This window comes from Prunus persica, chromosome G7 (assembly GCF_000346465.2).
Source record: "Prunus persica cultivar Lovell chromosome G7, Prunus_persica_NCBIv2, whole genome shotgun sequence".
NCBI classification, from domain to species: Eukaryota; Viridiplantae; Streptophyta; class Magnoliopsida; order Rosales; family Rosaceae; genus Prunus; species Prunus persica.
In genome coordinates this window covers 4,333,631-4,353,209 of record NC_034015.1, presented here as the reverse complement: position 1 = coordinate 4,353,209, position 19,579 = coordinate 4,333,631, and the positions used below count along the sequence as shown (strand labels likewise).

Sequence of the window (19,579 nt, the reverse complement as noted above, 5' to 3'; positions counted from 1 at the left end):
CGGTTGTGCCACTGGGTTTCTTTTGACCATATCTCTCTCGTTACAACTCCAATTCGAGCCCACTACGTGTCTACGAACTCATCTCAGTATGACCTATCCAAAAATACTAGTCACTGCCTCAAACTCTCTCCGGCTAAGAAAATGACCAAAATGCCCTTATCTCAAGGGTAAATTTGTAATTTTTCTTAAATAATTTAAATAACTTAAATAAAGGGTTTAATTTGGAGTCGAGGTGTTACAAAGGGGCAAAAAGGTCATTTCAAGTTCGAAAAGGAATTTGAAATTTTCAATTAGACTATTGCATAGAGCACATCGAAACGAGTTCGTAGACACGTAGTGGACTCGAATCAGAGTTGTAACGAAGAAGTGACGATCAAAAGAAGTTCAATGGCATAACCGTAAATATTTCGAAGTTCAAATATTTTTTAAACCCAGAATTTCTGCATTTTGGGGAGCTCGAGAGGCCGACTTCAAGAGGTGATTTCTCTCAACTCCGACCACCAATTCAAGCAACACCGGTCCCGTTAGAACCACCACACTTCCGTCTTCTAGCTCCAGCCCTTCGCCGCCTCGATCCGCTGCCGTAGTCTCTGAAAAAGGCCCAGAAACAGGCGGTTTTGGACAGCTTTTTCCTAAACTTTCACAGGCTTGTTCTCTCCCCTCCAGCCACCATTTCATGAGGTATGCTTTCTCACCTATTTTTCATGAGCTAGCTAATGGTTGTGTAGGAATTAATCAATTTTGAGCATGGGTAGTTCGTTTTTCAAATTGGATTTCAGCCGATTTTGGGATAGAGATTCTGGCCACTTTTTGGGGTAGGTCCAAGAACAAAGTGGTTCCAAATAGGGTCTTTACCTAGGGTAGGAAGCTGGGTTTTCAGTTTTAAAGATTTTCAGTTGCCTGAATTTGATCAAGCCACCCACACGTTGCCGGCACGTGTGGCGGTGCGTGGGCAACCTGATGAGGTCACTCTTAGTCCTAGAATGAACCTCTTGTTGTCACGAGCGCGTAGGAATTCGCGGATCTCAATTTCATATATGTTGATCTTGATAATTCTAGGATCGCGTAGAAATTGACGAATCGTAAATTGGAGTCCCGAATACTCTGAAAAGGCCAACCCTAGGGTTAAATTTACAGTAACTGTCCGATCGTGTGATCGTGAACAATCCAACCATCCGATTGAAACCGAACTCTCGGAACATGTGTCCTAAGCTTATAGGGACCTTTGGGGACTCCCGGATTTATGATAGTAAAATGCGCATCATAAATCGATTATGAGCATCCTCTACGGAAGTTATGTAAGGCTCTGTTCCACATTTTAGACAACTTATCAAACAAAAGTCCTTTACAATGAATTGAACCAAGTTGGACACTATTCCATAACTAAGGCCCATCATGTCCTTCACACCAAGTCCTCTGACTCGCCGGAGTGCCAGAGCATGCACAATTTGACCACTAAATGCAATTTTATGGAGGCCCACCAGGTGCCCAAAACAGCTCTGTCTAAAACTTTTCATAAGCGCAAGTCACTAAAATACGCCCCAAAATTACACAGAACTGTACTCGCCAGTCATATATTATTCACCCGCACAGAATGGACCTCAAACCCATATTCCAACAGACACCTTTTGATTAAGAAAGAGAAGTGATACATGCTCACAATATTATGAACACAATAAGATACAGAAGTGATACCTACTCACAATATTATCTATACATTTTCAACACATTAATATACATAATTAATACGTACAAACACTATTTTCAACACATTAAGATACATAATTCATACATACTAACACTATTTTCAACACATTAAGATACATAATTCATACATACTAACACTATTTTCAACACATTAAGATACAGAACTGATACACTATTTTCAACACATTGATACACTATTTTCACCTACAAACATTATTTTTATCACATTAAGATACAAGACTAATACACTATGTTCAACACATTAAGATAAATAATTTTCACCTACAAACACTATTTTCAACATATCAAGATACAGAACTGATACCTACCAACACTATTTTCAACACATTAAGATACAAAATTGATATCTACTACAAGATGCATCGATCCTTATGCATCCCAAATCATCTCATATTCACAGTTAAGATTCTTTGTTGTTCGCTCCTGGGAAGAAAGAGAGTGATGAAAACAATGATGGGAAGGGTAAATGACAGAGAAAATGAACTGATACCTACCAACACTATTTTCAACACATTAAGATACAGAATTGATACCTACTACAAGATGCATTGATCCTTATGCATCCCAAATCATCTCATATTCACAGTTAAGATCTTCAATTTTCTCTTCTATGTTCTACTTCTAATGGTACTTATTATTTATTTTCCAAGCCCCATTAAATCACTAAAATGATGCCCTACACTCACACCACTAGATGGGCAAAGAAGGATTACAATGAGTGTCAAAGCAAACAAATAAAGGTTCCAACAAGTAGAATAAGCAAAGTAGCAGCTACAAATCTTGAGGGATCTATGATGCAGATTAACTAGGAAGAAGCAACAGCTGTGAATCTACACTTCAACAAATTACCACAAACAATAGCAAAAAAAAAAAACCCAAATTTTTGGAAGAGGAAAGAATATTTAAACTGCACCAAAACTTTTTAAAAAAGTTACTATGCTCCAACAAATTACTAAAAACTAGAAAACACAAAACACGAAGCAACTGAAGCCAATTTATATTTTTGCAAACACAACTACAACCGAGAAAGAGTACTCTTACCTAGAAAATCAAAACCCTAAAATCCTAAGCAAAAATTTAACATTAAGTGAATTCAATATAAAATGCAAACCTTAATATGAAAGAGAGAGAGAGAATTAGAGAGAAACGTACTGATTCTGACCAAAGAAAATAGGAGAGTGTATTGAGAGAGGAGAATCTTTTTGAGATGAACAAGAGGGAGTCAGATGAAAATGAATTTAGAGGTGGGATTGGAAAAAGCGCGGTAGGACACGTGACCTAAGGGGGAAAGTGCAGCGTAGCCTTTTGCATTGTAAGCTTGTTTTTTCTCTTCAGATGTTCAAATGACTTTGGATGGCTGGGAAATAGAAAGACTAGATGAGGGAGGTTCTGTGACAAGAGAAGAGGAAGTGAAAGAGAAAGATTAGACGAGGGAGGTTCTGAGGAAGTGAAAGAGAAAGACTAGACGAGAGAGTTTCTGCGACAAGAGAAGAGGAATACACAAATTTATGTGTGGTAGGTGAAATTTTAGGTGTTATGATTAGGGTTCATTCATAAATTAATTAAGAAGAAATGCGCGATTATAAGGAAGAAGAAAATTAATGAAGAACAAAGTCGCATTTTTTTTTTTCTCAAAAGAGAGGCCCGACTTGACACATGAGCTAAGAAGAAACTGCAACCTACTTGTTTGTATCGTAAGCAAGGCCGGCCTTGGGCCTGGGCGCCGAGGGCGGTGGCCATGGGCCTCTGATTTTTGGGGCCCCAAATTTAAAAAATATATATACATTATAGGAGCCCCAAATTTAAAAAATATATATATATATATTACACATATTCCTATTTCCAGCTTCCAAAGCAATCTTTCCTATTTCCAACACACAACCTCTTTTCTCATAAAAAACTTTTCAGCATCCAAAAGATCTTTCCCTTTCCCAACATCTTGTCCTCTCTCTTTTTTTGTCAATATATCAGACCCTTCTCCCAGGCTCTGTTCTCCAAGCTATCTTCTCCCCTCTCTTCTCCCAAGCTCTCTTCTCTTCAATATCATTGTCTTGTCTTTGACCCAAAAGAAAAGCTCTCTTCAATATATTATTTCCAGTTTTCCTCTCATCCTTCTTTTATCTTTTTCTTTGAATTGATCTATCCATCCAAAGAAAGATTTGTAGATTTCTTTCTTCTACACTACATGATTTCTGTGGAGAAGAAGACTCTAAAAGATTATCTGAGTGAGGATGAGGTTCGTCAATAATAACCCTATATTTGAATTCTTTCCATTATCTTTATACATATTTTTTTATATATTGAATTGTATGTTTTTAGGATTTGAATTCTACATATTTGAATTCTTTAGGATGAGGTCGTCAATTATACAGATTTGAATTCTTTATACATGTCTTTATACATATTTTTTTTTATATCATTGCAGATGTGCAATATAAATCAATTGAAGTTAAAGCTCTGCAAGATTGAAGCTTTTTATACAACTTAAGCATAAACCGGGTTGTATTGCTTTTTTTTTTGTTGCTTAAATTTAGTTCTTTTCCTTTGCTGGTTGTGTTTGGTTTAAGGTTTAAGTTGTGTTCGGTGTGGTGTGTTTATTTTGTTCATTTGTTGTCTGTCACTTTCTAGATTTAAGAGTTGCAGTAAAAAATGATTAGGAAATATGAATCTGGAAGTCAAAAAAGAAATAAAATGAAAAAAATAGAAAAAATGATTCAAACTCAAAAAGGAGCTCTTGATAAGTGTTTTAAAACTAGTTCTTCAATTGAAGATCCATCTAATGAATTAGTTAATGAATCACAACCAATTAGTTAGGAAGAAGAAATGATAGGAAATGAAGAGGTTGATGCCCTCATTGAGAATGAAAATAATCAAGAAGAAATGAGAGAGAATAGTACAAATGAACTGAATGTGATTGGTGATCAATTTGAGAATGAAAATGAAACAAAACAAATAATTCATGCTTTGAATATCTATGATTCAAGAATTTGGGATAACATTGATAACAAAATGAAGGATATTTTAGTAGAAAAGGGTCCTGTAAGAGAAAGTAATCTCAAGTTTCCTGTGGATGGGCTCTCTAGGCATTTTTCATACTCTTATTATACAAGAAAGTTATCAAATAGGGAGGGTCAAGATAGAAAATGGCTAGTGTACTCAAAAGATGTGGACAAAGTATATTGTTTGTGTTGTAAGTTGTTTAAATCTGTGAAAATGAAAAGTTTGTTGGCAAATGAAGGGCTTAATGACTGGAAATGTTTAAGTGAGAGGCTTAAACAACATGAAACTAGTAGTGAGCATATCAATAACATGATAACTTGCATTGACATGCAAATTAGTTTGAAAAAGAATGAAACAATTGATAAACAGCTACAAGTGCAAATTAAAAAAGAGAAGGAACATTGGAAATTGGTTTTAGTAAGGATAATTTCTGTTGTGAGTAGGGGTGGGCACGGTCCGGTTTGGACCGGTTTTTTCATAAAATTAGAACCTGAACTGAAAATGAAGACCGGTTCGGTCCGGTCCGGTTTTGACAAAAATCCACAAGTAAGCCCGAACCAATCCGAACCTACCCGGTTCCGGTTCGGACGGTTTTGGGCTTGTTGTAAAACCCATTTTATTTTCTTGGGTATTTAAGCTTTAAGACCATCTGATTTTTAATATTTTTGGGCTTCAACATCACAATTGGCCCAATTCCCATATTGAAACAACCACTATTCTTTGTCGAAAATAATAAAACAATCCAATATTCAATTTAAAATTACAATCCAACAAAAAAATACACAATAAAACAAAATAAATTACCTATAAAAAAAATTAAATTACAATCAAATTTAAAATTACAACTCCATTCTTTTGCTCTTTTGTTGCTGCATCTCCGAACACCAAGTGAACCTACCAAATCCATGTATTGCCATCAATAATCTAAATTTGTGGAAAATAAAAACAAAACTCCGGAAACCCAGAAGTGAAAATGGATCAAGAAATGCAACAGCAAAAAAAAATTATCAGAAAACTAGACCATTTTCATGATCAAAGACAGCCAAATGAGTTACCTGCTTGCCCATTTTGATAACAACATACACTGCTTCTCAAGTCTCTAACATGTTCTCAGAATACCCAGAATACCCATCATGTTCTCCATTGGATCCAGATTTATGTTTATTTTTTCTTCACAGATTGAGACAACCACACGTACATAATCAGACAACCACAACCCAATCCAATTTGATATATATTTGATATACTGGAACTTCAATTTGATATAGTTTCAATCTGCCTTATTTCAATTCATTTCTTCTTTTGACAGCATAATATCAAGATAGGCATATAAAATATTTTTCATATCACTAAGTGCTAATCAATTTGATAAAATACAAGCAGTTGGCATTTGGAGGTTTTTTGGCACATCACAGTGACATACCTGAGAGAGAGAGAGAGAGAGAGAGAGAGAGAGAGAGAGAGAGAGAGAGAGAGAGATAAGATGAAGAGGTGGACTGCTGGATCTGCAAACTGCTGGAGGACAAAGGAAGCTGCGAACTGCTGGTGCTGGATCTGCAAATTGTTGGAGGACAGAGGAAGTTACGAATTGCAGGCAGAGAGAGTTGGTCAGAGAATCGAAGGGGGAAAAGGAAAAAAAAGAAAAAAAAGATAGAGAATCTAACCTGTGTGACGACGGCGACTGAGAAAGGTGGCGACTGAGAAGAGCAGCGGCTGAGAGAGGTGTGGTTGAGAGAGAGGTTTGGCTGAGAGTGAGGTTTGCCTGAGAGAGAGGAGGATGGCTGAGAGAGAGCTTCGGCGGCGCGACGGCTGAAGGATGAAGAGGATGGCTGAGAGAGAGGAAGGCTGAGAGAGAGGTTTGGCGCAGACAGAGGTTTCGGCGGCTGAAGGAGAGAGGAAACGAAATGGGAGGATGAAGGAAGAAAGAAAACCCTAATCGCGTTATAATTTTTGTGATGAATGTGTGTGCGCGCGCCTACGGTAACATCATACACAACCAATAAAAAAGGGACACATGTTAAAAATATATATAATATAAAATAATTATATTGGACCGGTTCGGATTGGACTGGTTCTGTGTGGTGGAAAACCGAAATTGGAATCGGTTTGAACCGGTTCGGTTTGGATTTGTCTCGGTTTTTGACTTTTTTGGTCAATACAGTTTTTTTTGGATTTTTTCGGTTCGATTTGGTTCGATTTTGCGGTTTTGCGGTTCCAATGCCCACCCCTAGTTGTGAGATGTCTTGCTAAAAGAAATTTAGCTTTTCGTGGAGAGAATGAGAAAATTTACCAAGATAACAATGGTAACTTTTTGGGGCTGCTTGAATTAATTACGGAATTTGATTTGGTATTGCAAGAGCATTTTAGACGTATTCAAAATAATGAGATTCATTATCACTATCTTAATCATAAAATTCAAAATGAGTTTATTGGTATGTTAGGCTCCAAGGTTAGAAGTGCTATAATTGAAAAAAATCAAAGAGGCAAAATATTTTTCTGTAATACTTGATTGTACTCCGGATGTAAGTAACCATGAGCAAATGACTTTAATAATTCGATATGTAGATGTGTCAAATGCTCCCATAAGATAGAAGAATATTTTTTAGAGTTCTTAAAAGTGGATGTTACATTATGGGTTTTTTAATGAGTTACAAGTTGTATTAAAGTGTCTTGAACTTGATATTAATGATGTAAGAGGCCAAGGTTATGATAATGGAGCTAACATGAAGGGGAAAAACAATGGTGTGCAAACAAGCTTTCTAAAAATAAATCCTAGGGCATTTTATATGCCATGTGCTTGTCATTCTGTTAATTTAACAGTTTGTGATATGGCAAACTCTTGCTTTAAAGCTGTGTCATTTTTTGGTGTTGTGTGTTGAGGCCCAAAAAATCCACGCTTCGGCCCAATGCGATACCTTACCGAGAAGAAACCCGATTTGGGCACGCGAAAGTTCATCATATGCGCTTGCACACATGCCATGCCAAGCGACACGCCATGCCAAGCAAGGAATTATTATTCCGCACCTAATCACGCCACAAGCTTAAGTGGACTCCAAGCCACTTAAATACCCGGGGCTTGCTTGAGTGGGTTGTGGTATGGATGGTAATAAATCAACATGAGGCCCATTGATGGGCTGAGAAATGGAAGTCTCAGGTTGCTTGGGAGCCTCGAGACTCAAGCCCATTTCTTAGGCCCAAACATATGGGTGAGCACAAAAGAGGAAATAGCCCATTAGCTTAACCAAATTATCCCAACACCTCAACAAAAATAGTCCAACATTGGTTGAGGTTAGCCCATTTATTTTGACAAACCAACCCATTATCCTAGAAGGCCCATATAATTAAAATAAGAACTTGCAAAAACCTCAGCACCTTGCTGAAAAAACAAAAGCCACGAAGGGAAGTCTGGAGGTCCACTATGCAGAGCTGCTGGGAGGCTCCAGCACATGAGAGGAACAAGTTTCAAGCAAAAACTTCCAAATGACCAAGGGATATTGGAGAGCAGATCACCCTTTGAACCAGCATGCATACCCATTTCTTTCCTTCATCAGACCTAGCCTTGGAAGAGGGGAGAAAAGAAGGAAGGAAGATGGCTGAAAATAGGAGTCTGAAACAGCCGCGGGAAAGGGGGCCTTGAGCTCCCAAAAATCCCTGATTTTGTGCAAATGGGCAAAGTGGATTTCACCAAAATAAGATGATTGAAGAGATGATGGGAGAAAGGAAGGGAAAGACTTGGCCAAATTGGATAGAAACCATTAGGGTTTCTTGGAAAATGTTAGCTTCCAGGGCTATAAAAGGGAGCCTCTTCTACCCAACAAGGATCAACCACATCAGAGAGCAAGCTTCCTCTCATACTCCTAAAACCCAGCAATTTCGTGCTCAGCCCATCCTTTTTCCTTAGTTTTCCCTCTTGGCAAGCTGTTCTGACACTTGACAGAGTCTCTGTCAAGCTGCCAGAAAAATACTCAAGCCATATTTTTCTTCTTTTTCCTCATGCTCAACCAAACCTCTCTACAAAATCCTTTCTCTCCAACCTTAATACCCCAACTTTCTCCTAGGAACACTTAGTTTTCTCTTCAGTGCTAAACTCATGACAATTTTGCTCCCATGCCACAAGCTTCTCATGCCAAGTCAAGAATTTATCTGTAAGCTGTCATTATTTTTGTTGGTGAAGGTAACCAAGGTGTTTCCTAAGGCTTCACTATCCTTTCGAAGCAAACTTGAGGCTTGATCTTCGAACTCAGGCTCAAGGGGCAATTTCATCCATTTTGCTATTTACAGCATCCCAGGCCCGTAGTAGCTGCCGGAAGAAAAAAAGCCCTTACATTGTGCAACGCATGTATACTCTATTTGCTAGTTCTACAAAGAGGTGGAAAATTTTCAAGATCATGTCCATGGATTAACTCTTAAACCATTGTCAACAACAAGATGGGAAAGTCATATTAATAGTGTTAAAGCCATAATAACCCAAACTGATGATATAAGAGAAGCTCTGTTTGAATTGTCTAGGGTTAGTGAAGATGCAACATCAAAGAGTGAAGCTGAATCTTTAGCTACACATGAACTTGAAAATTTTGAATTTTTGTTGGGCATGAGTATATGGCATAACATTTTGAAAAAAATTGACTTGGTTAGCCAAAAATTGCAATATGGAGATATGAAAATTGATGTTGCAATAAAACAATTGAAGGGGCTGGTCTCCTATTTTGTAGACTATAGGGAAAATGGGTTCACATTGGCCCTACTTTTCTGCTAAAGAGATTGCATCAAAGATGGAAATTGACCTTGTATTTCCTGAAAAACGTCAAAGTCGAAGAAAAAAATAATTTGATGAAACTGACCATAAAGAGACATTTCAATATGCTGAAGAATCTTTTAGGGTTAATTATTTTCTTGTTGTAGTTGATGCTGCAATTTCTTCTTTAAGAGTAGGTTTGAACAATTAGAAATATTTGAAGGCATTTTTGGTTTTTTGTTTGATCCTAAGAATTTATTTCAAATGAATTATATTAGATTGGTGAATGTTGTAGAAATCTTGAAGCAGCTTTAACACATGATAATGAATCTGATATTAATGCTGATGATTTGTTTTCTGAATTGGAAGTGTTACAAATGTATTTACCAAAAGAGACAAAGACAGCCGTTGAAGTTCTTGAGTTTGTAAAAGTTGTGGATTGTTTTCCAAATGTCTCAATTGCTTATAGAATTATATTGACTCTGCCAGTAACTGTGGCATCTGCAGAAAGAAGTTTTTCAAAATTGAAATTGGTAAAATCTTATTTGCGATCAACTATGTCACAAGAAAGGTTAAATGGATTGGCAATCTTATGTATTGAAAATAATATGTTGTAAAATATTAATTTTGAAGAGGTTATTGATGATTTTGCGTCCCAAAATGCTAGAAGATCAAGAATTTTTCAGTGACTCTTTGTATTTTTAATGTTATTGCTTTTGTTTTTTGATTTGTAGATGATAGAGTGGAAATCAAAGCTGTTGTTTGTGTACAATTGAGCCACTTGAGAGCTAAGCCCTATTGAAGAGCCACTAAGCCACTTGAGATCTTTTGTTTTGTTTTGTTGAATTGAAGTTAAATATGATTTTTGTTGTTCATGTATCACGTACTTACGATTTTTTGTTGTTGTTAGTTGAATGAAATTATTCTATTTAAGCAGGTTGTTTATGGATCATGTGCTTTTGGTTTTTTTTTTGTTAGTTGAATGAAATTATTCTATTTAAATAGGTTGTTTATGAATCATGTACTTTTGGGTTTTTTTTGTTGTTAGTTGAATGAAATTATTCTATTTAAACAGGCTTAGTCGTTTTATGGGGCTTTGCCATAAAAAGAAAAATGAATGAGCAAATTAAAAATAAAACATATATACTAAGGGCCTCATTTAATTTTTGGCCATGGGCCTCCAAAATGTCAGAGCCGGTCCTGCTCCAAAATATCAGAGTCGGCCCTGATCGTAAACTTTTTTTTTTTCTCTTAAACTATTCAGATGTATTTTAACGGCTAAGATTGATTACCATATAAAATTCTCACGTAGCTGTTGTCGCCTAATCTGAGCGGGAGAAGGGAAATGAATGAAAGTTCCGGACGCTTCGTGTACCAAAAAGACCCAATAATACAAACGTAGGATGAGACAGGCAGAACCAGATCCGACGGTTTGAATTAAAATTAGACCCTTTTCATTTCCCTTCACCCACCCACACTTCACTCGACTCAGCATCCTTAATTTTACTCCCCTTTTCAATATCGCCACCCTTATCCCTCTCCCCTCCTCTCTTCCCCCCTCTCCTCTCGAGTCTCCGAAACTCTATCTCCAATGGCCAATGTCCTCCGAACTTCTCCTTTAGGGGCAACTTTTGCACAACTTCCTTCCACTCTCTCGCCAAACTCCCCAAAACCTTCATATGTTTCGTTTAGACAAAGCCAGAGCGGCAGCATACCTTATCTCACTCTAAGCTCTCTCCGGTTCCCTCACTTGCCGTCCCTCCGGTTCGCCAAGTTCGTTCCTTTGGCTTCCCAAGGAGAAACCGAAACTACTGAGACCGTGGAGGAGGTTCGACAGCCCGAAGAGATCGAGGTATTATTTTTTTGTTTTATTCATTTTTCTTTAAGTTTTTAGATTTTTTTTCCCTTAAATTCCAGAAACGATTAGAGATGAACCAGAATTTTAGGTTTAGAGTTTGTAAGGTGATTTGGTTGTTGATTGAGAAATTGATTTTCTAAAAAAAAGTAGAAACCAAGCATAAGATTAATTTATTTTTCTTGGGTAAATTGGTAGGATTATGAAATGTCCCATTAGCATCATGTTCATGAATAAATCAAATCCCTCCTGCCTGCGTTTGAGGTACTTTAATTAACACTTTTTCTAACACAATGTAAAAGCTTGAAACAAACCTCCCTCTCTTTTGAAAAAGAAGGAAGTATCTACACAGAACTTCCATATTACAGTAGATATCCATATAATTCTTATTGGTAGTGGTATGGTTTCCATTTTAAGATAGGTTTCAGTTTCAATTTGAAGATAGAATCATTGTTTCCAGTGGTGAAGACATAGCGCAAGGCGTTTTATGTCTCTCCTGTTAAGAATAAAGCTTTGCAAAACATTAACGTTCCTCTCTTACCTTTGCCTCCACCTTTGAAGAAACTAGGCAGAATGACTTATTTTTCTCTTTCTTTCTAGATGGTGATAACAACAATACTAAGTGTTTTGATTTATATGATATTTGAGCTTAGTTACAAATTTACAAGACTTAGAAACTGTAATGAAGATGATGATGAAAAAATGTTTAATTTTTATCAAATTCACTGCACCAAAAGGAGGTTGGCATTATCTTTAAGAATGAGAAAGAGGTTTTTGTAAAATCACTATGTCTAAGCTGCTCTTTTGTGGTCTATTTGTTTCTTTACCATGTTTAAATTACTCCAATTCTTAAATATAGAGATATTGAAATATTGAGATTGATTTCAGTGTGTTTATGATTGTGAAATATTTTTTTATGTACGTAAATTTTTTTCTTATTCAACTTTGTTTGCACAGAGTTCTCTCTTATTTATGTTTTTTTTTTCAGATAATGTTCAGTTGATGGTTCGTTTCTTTCCTCTTTTAATAATTTTAATTCAATATAGGAACCATGTAATTACAAACTGATTAACTCATGTAATTACAAACTGATTAACTGACCTGGATTGGTGTCGCCTTTTTCTAATATAGTTAAACGTCATTGCCTATTATTTTTAATTCAGTTTCCCTATTGTAGATTTTACTTAAACTCGTTAGTTCAGAACTGTTTAGCCTTCAGGTCTGTGTGACGGATTAGAAAAAAGAAAGAAGAATTGGCTGATGTTTGCTTAGTTCAATGCGTAATTGATGTAGACTCTTATACTCGTAAACTTTGAAGACCCAACGACATTTATTTTCTCTTTCCACTATTGAGTTTTGCATATCTTGTTGGGAATCAAAGCATGTCATCTACATGATATTAGGATTATAATATCTTTATGTTTTATGTTCAAACTCTTTAATTGTTTCAGACCAGGGCAGGGATGGTGAGTCATGTTGCCATAGAGATTCTGGTGTCATTTAAAAGAAATTGTTCACTTGTTAGATTGTTATTTTACATATATGTATAGTTAGTGTGTGTGTGTGTGTGTGTTCTTTTAAAAGAAGAAACATTCATTCTGAGGTTCCTGGCATCTTACTTATGTTTTCCAATTATATAAATGGAAAATGTTTTGTATAAAAATGATTTCTTTATCCACACTTCAAAAATAACAAAAATTGTTGTTTTTCGGTTCCCTACTTTTCTTACTTTTTCTAATAACTATATAACAGGACTCTTCAGATGGTGCAGTAAGTGTGGAAGATAGTACAAGCGACGGCGAAGAAAGTGGTACAAGTAATGATGATGAAGGTGATGCTGAGGAAAAGCCTGTTTCAGCCATCATAGCATCACTGCAATTATACAAAGAAGCTTTGGCCAGTAACGATGAATCAAAAGTAGCTGAGATAGAATCTTTCCTCAAATATATTGAAGATGAGAAAATAAGTCTTGAAAAGAAAGTGGCCTCATTGTCTGAAGAACTGTCAGCAGAGAAGGTTCGGATTCTGAGGATAAGTGCAGATTTTGAAAATTTCCGTAAAAGGACTGATAGGGAACGTATTTCTCTGGTAACAAATGCTCAGGGGGAAGTTGTGGAGAGTTTGTTGCCCGTAGTAGATAATTTTGAGAGGGCTAAAACCCAGATTAAGGTGGAGACAGAAGGAGAGGAGAAGATCAACAATAGCTATCAGAGCATTTATAAACAGTTCGGAGAGATCTTAAGCTCTCTTGGTGTTGTCCCTGTTGAGACAGTGGGGAAGCCCTTTGATCCATTGGTAAGTCATTCAACCCTTTTGGTCATGCATAGGTGAATACTTATTAGCATAGAAATGGCGCCCTTCCTGACATCTAGTGTTAGACATTTTCATTTGTCTGCTCAGTTTATAATGAGGAGTTAATTTTAGTTACAAGTAGGTGTATAAGAGAAGACAACAGAATTATACGATCAATAACCATAACCCCAAATTTTATCCTATTACTGGAGGGGTGCACCAATTACAATAAATTCCTCCTGATCAATACTGACATAGGATATGGGTTGTAAATTTTGGTAGTTTAGCGGAACCAAAAACAATGGAAAACAGAAAATAGAACGAACAAGGATAGGTCTGGAATCACTCCGGGGATTTGGCTTCACACCAAGGAGTCTCCAATCTCTGGAAAATGAACTTTTCTTAATATCTCAACAACTGAATTTTAAAGAACTACATGGGGGGTATTTATAGCAAACTAAAACGTAGAGACAATAGGATAAAAATCCCTTACCAAAAAAGAAATCCTAATCCACCAAGGAACTAATTCAAATAATCTAGGAAACTAAAATAAACTCCTACTAAAATCTGGAAACTAAAATCCTAGTGAAATCTGGAAAACTAGAGAATCTAAGAAACTAACTAATGATGTCCGCATCAATTCCCCCTGGCTGAAAAGATGTCGACTCCGGTGAGATAAAGTTGTAATAACACTCCAAAATGTCGGGATCAATGTGCGGCATCCTCCTTTGTAATCCGAGTACTACGAGAATCTGGTTTAACTTCCACTTGATCAAGCGTAATGATATGTAGAGCTTTGGCTTTACCTACTTTGTCTTCCTCCTCTTTGTTTCGTATAGATTGATTCACGAGCTTGGGTTGAAGTGGCTTCATCGTGATCTTCTTTCCTTTATGGATGAACGAACATATATTTTCTTGACCCAAGATGGTAACATTGTGATCGTAGATGAAGAGAAAATGACTCACATCCATATCCACCACATCACACCAAACATGATCTTTGTTAGATGAAAACTGTATAGGAATGTGACACCGTTGGCTAATAGGGATAGAAGATGTATTGGCAATCCATGCTACTCTGTATGGCACAGGATGCTTCTCGGGCGACAAACCAAGACGCGAAATAGTTAGCTTTGATACCACATTGATACAACTCCCATTATCTATGATACCTTCCAATCTTTATCTCCAGACTTGATGTAAGTGTGGAAAATTGAAGTCCTAAGCCAATCCTCAGTTTCCTTCCTAGGTTGAGCCAAAGTAAACCTTACTACTGCTAATGTTCGATGAGGGACTTCAAAATCGATTCCACAATCTTCATCAGGTTGTTGGGGTTCATAAATATCTTCCTCGAATTTGCCTTGATTGTCAGTTGGTTCGTTAATGCGTGCACACAGATTTCTTGTTGCCTCCTTCGTTGGGCATTGGACAGCAAAGTGTCCAAAAGGCATCTGTAACATCTTTGCGTTCAACCACCACGTGTATCAACTAGTACTCCTTTTTCTTTGGTAGTTTTTACTAAATTAGTCGTAGATGTTGGAGTCGTCGAACTTGGAGTCACAGATGTGCCAACATGAAAATCAGATCTTTGAGAATCAATTTGCTAGACTACATTGGACGACTTTAAATACTTATCTAATTCTTGTACCATCTGAAAACCCCTCTCCAAAGTATTCACGTTATGAGGAGTTATTTCTCTTTGAAGCTCTGGACGAAGACCTGATCTAAACCGAGAAAGTTATCCTTTGATCTTCCCTTATGTCACATCGCAACATGAATTCCTCAAATTTAATCCAGCTTGACCCACCAATTTTATCTTAGCAAATCTCACCCTTCGAGCTTCAGACATATCATGCCACACAAAATAGTGATCCGTGATAGCTAACCAGTCAAGGAATGCTTTAGGATTTAGCTCACCATCAAAATTAGGAGTGTTTCACTGATCTCATCACCTTTTCATCAGGGTCTTGCTCATGGCCATGATGAAAATTTTGCCTTTCGTCGTCTCAATTATCCTCCTATCGTTATGTCTCTCTGTGTCTCGGTCATTCATTCTATCACAATGTTGTCGATCACGATTCCTCTCTTCGGCATTCACACTTGCTTCGTCATGTTGATTAGCTGCTCCTATGTCTGCGTCGATCAATGGCTCCAAATCGTCCTTCAAAGTCTGTGAAACGACAATAAAAAAGTTCCAATCTGGTGGACTGCTCTTTGATGACAGTGGTCAGTTCTGCCATCATATATTTGTCATATTTTCTGTCATCTGAGCAATCCGTTCAAGGTCCATCACTGGCTGGTCTGTCTTACCAGTCTTTTTAGTTGGAGCCTTAACTCGACACACGACGTAAACGAAGATTTTGAACCCAAGGAAAGACGAAAACCTGGATCTGATGCCAAATTTGATGTAGGATATGGGTGAATTGTAAATTTAGGTAGTTTAGCAGAAGCGAAAACAATGGAAAACAGAAAATAGAACGAATAAGGATAGGTCTGAAATCACTCCAGGGGTTTGGCTTCACACCAAGGAGTCTCCTATCTCTGGAAAATAAACTTGTCTTAATGTCTCAACAACTGAATTTTAAAGAACTACATGGGGGTATTTATGGCAAACTAAAACATAGAGACAATAGGATAAAAATCCCTTACTAAAACAGAAATCCTAATCTACCAAGGAACTAATTCAAATAATCTAGGAAACTACATCAAACACACAGTCTGTCTTGATGGCCAATAACTACATGTGCAGAATTTTGCCATTTTGTTAGTTGACAAATGACTCCTATCTTATGATTTGCTTTATGCAGGTAAGATACCAAGTTGGCTCGAAATTCAATCAATTACTTGATGAATATTATCAAGTACTTAGTCAATTTTGTTCAGGTTTGATGAAGACCTGGATACGGTTTTAAGTCAGACCAAATCATGATTGAATCGAGCCAATTTGGTGAGTTCATGATAGTGAAAACTACATGTCACCTCTTTTGCAATAGCAGGATGAACACCTAATTATAGCATTTAGGTTATTAAATGGTTAAATCTTATGAAAAGCTTGTCTGACATGACACTTGGTATGCACTCTTTATATCTTTTAGGACATAAACAATTTATGCAATTCCTAATACTGAAACTTGAATTTGCAATTTTCTTATACAAGTTGCATGAAGCAATCATGCGTGAGGACTCCACAGAATTTGAAGAAGGTGTTATAATCGATGAATTTCGCAAGGGGTTTAAGCTTGGTGACAGGCTTTTGCGTCCGTCGATGGTAAAGGTATCAGCTGGTCCTGGGCCTGCCAAGCCAGACCAGCAAGTTCCTCCTTCTGAAGAACAGGATGCCAGTGAAACCACCAAGGAGGGCAGCACAGAAACAGAGTCAGCTTAAAGACCAGATACTCAGTCTAGTTTCAGTTTTGTATCAGCAATAGTAAGTTCATTTGTAGTTCAATCAGTAGGCTAGTAAATTTTGTTGGGCGTGATTGTTTCTGGTACCATATTACTGTTAATTTTATCTTTTTACCGGGAAAATGATACCGGTTTGAGGGAATCATCATATTACTGTTTAACACATTTGTTTGTGTGTTAGGACATGAGCACGTGCTGCCTTGAGTACTCATTTGGATGTGCTTGAATGTTTAGTGCTTAGTGCACAATATTGTCAAAATATCATTTGGAATTTTTATTTGTTGGTGGTTGTGGAGGAACTAAACGTGATGTACAAACTCAGAGGGTATTTAGTTGTAGAAAAATGCCCGACTTGGACCAGCTAGTAGAGGTGGAAAACAAGAAGGTTAGGTAGGTTGTGGTTGAGGAACGAGAGATAGAGATAGAAGAAGAAGAAACAGGAAAAGTAGAGGATTGGGAAACAAATAAAGAAGCAGGAATTTTGAGATGAAATCAAGGGGCTTTGATGAGATTCATTTGCTGTAACAATTGGAGTTGCTTGAGAACGAAGATTCTCACAATCTGATTTTCCATTTAAAAGGATACAATGAGTGTATTTTATACTTAAGCTGACACATCAGCTCAACAAACTACAATAAGTGTATTTTATAATTTCTTTAATAGCATTAGAAGATTGACTTTGATATTTGACTTCAAACAACTTTAATAACTTCCTTTAGAGCAAGTCCAGCAGTGGGAGCTGGACTCGGGCTGGGGGGGGTTTGGGCAAAAAAAGGAGGTCCAGCAGTGAAGAAGCAGCCCGGGCGAGCGTGGGGTCCACCAGACAGGGTAGGTTTCGGGCCCGAGCTTGAGCCCGAGGGCGATGACGTCATTGCTGACGCCAGCCCTCTCGAATTCAAATTTTTTTTACCGTTGGCGCGTACATTACACGCGCCAATGTTAAAAAAAATTTGAATTCACCGCTACAGTCGCCACCAACAGCTACTGGACACGTGGCAGCTTCGATTCGAATTTTTTCTTCAATCAAACGGCAGCCAATTTTTCTGCAATAAAAAATTAAAAAAAAATTGAATTTTTAAAAAAAAAATACACAAAAATTACTGAATTTTTTGTGTATAAATACCAATAAATACTCTTCACTTTTAACACCAAATCCTCATATATTTTATTCTCCTTCTACTATTGTTCACTTTCTCCTCAAAATTTATTCACTTTCTATTCAATATTTTTTCACTTTGAAGTTGTATTTTTTTTCTATCATATTATGGGTTCTAATGAAAATGGAGGGGCATGGAGCATGATGGAAGATGTTAGCTTGTGTGTGGCTTGGGTCCAAGTTAGTCATTGTCCCGTAACGGGCAATGAGATGAAATTTTCTCATATGTGGAAAAAAATTCATCAAGCATTTTGTGAAAGGACAATTGGTTCTACACGTACAGAAATGGCATTATCCAGTAGGTGGAAAGTTCTTAATAAAGAGTTAGCGAAATGGAGAAATGCCTTAACAAAAGCGATGGACAAGCATCGAAGCGGAGAAAACCTTAGCAGTGAGGTAAATTATTTGTCATTTTCCTTCTATTAATTTCTATGTCATATTAATTTTTATTTAAATGTTTCTTGCAATTTATATATTTTGTTAATATGTCTCTAGTTTTTTTTTTTTTATATACATGTTGCATTTTTTTTAAATTTATTGAATTTGCATTAGTTTTTTTTTACATGTTGCATTGCCAATATTTTTTAAAGTTTCTTGCATTTCCATTTAATTTTTTTTTTATAGATTATGCAAGCTCAAATGTGGTTTGGTGCTACTGGGCAAGGAAAAAAAAGTTTCAACCATACCCATTGTTGGGAGGTGGTGAAGACTTGTAAGAGATTCCAAATTATTCCAACCGGTCCGACGGTAGTCTTGAACGAGACTCCACTTCATGAGACGCCGGCATCGGATTCACCTATGGATTCTCCGATGAATCTAGACTCACCCATTGAAAATGAGCCAAGGCCTATTGGGAGGAAGGCAGCGAAGGCGAAGAGAGGGGGTAATTCTAGCAAGAATGCATCTCAATTTTTGGAGGAACTTTCAAAGCACCAGGCCATGAGAATTGAAATGGACTTGAAACAACAAGAGCACGATATGGCTATTCTAGTAGAATATGCAAAAGAAAGGGAGTATGTACGCAAAGAAAGGGAGTATGTACGCGAACAAAACATTGAAAAAAAAGATCGGGAAACCATGGCCATGGATACAAGCCATATGTCCCCTGAAAAAAAACAATTTTGGAAGTTAGAACGAAGGGATGTTATGAGACAAAGACTTTTTCATGACGATGGACCTAGCAACACGGATTGGTTAAATGATGGAAACCATTAAAATAGTTTGTTTGCCTTTCATGTCTTAGTTTACTTGCCTTTGATTTCATTGTATTTTTTTTTTGTTTAATTCATGTATTTTATTTTATTATTAGTTGTATTGTTTTTCTTTTAGTCAATAAAGAAAATATTCAACAAAAATCCTTTTTATTCAAAACATTCCATACATAAAAAACAAACCACAACCAAAGCAT

The 19,579-nt window shown here is 36.8% G+C and overlaps 1 protein-coding gene across 3 annotated transcripts; it reads left to right on the top strand.

The window, feature by feature from the left end:
• LOC18769280 (protein GrpE) lies at positions 10,716-17,698 on the top strand. 3 transcript variants are annotated; one of them, XM_020568405.1, is made up of 4 exons: positions 10,902-11,315; positions 13,071-13,613; positions 16,418-16,557; positions 16,768-17,697. In XM_020568405.1, exons 1-3 carry the CDS (start codon positions 11,055-11,057, stop codon positions 16,520-16,522), a joined length of 909 nt encoding a protein of 302 aa, XP_020423994.1. In that variant the 5' UTR covers positions 10,902-11,054; the 3' UTR covers positions 16,523-16,557; positions 16,768-17,697. The 3 variants fall into 3 exon arrangements, with proteins under 3 accessions (XP_007202333.1, XP_020423994.1, XP_020423993.1); XM_020568404.1 differs by lacking the exon at positions 16,418-16,557 and having other exon boundaries at positions 10,909-11,315; positions 16,768-17,037; positions 17,197-17,698; XM_007202271.2 differs by lacking the exon at positions 16,418-16,557 and having other exon boundaries at positions 10,716-11,315.

Excerpts from the sequence above, each read along its gene's own strand:
- LOC18769280 (XM_020568404.1), top strand. The coding sequence starts at position 11,055 with ATGGCCAATGTCCTCCGAACTTCTCCTTTAGGGGCAACTTTTGCACAA. Across the intron at positions 11,316-13,070 it reads GACAGCCCGAAGAGATCGAG|GACTCTTCAGATGGTGCAGT; the intron begins GTATTATTTTTT and ends ACTATATAACAG. Across the intron at positions 13,614-16,767 it reads GGAAGCCCTTTGATCCATTG|TTGCATGAAGCAATCATGCG; the intron begins GTAAGTCATTCA and ends TTCTTATACAAG.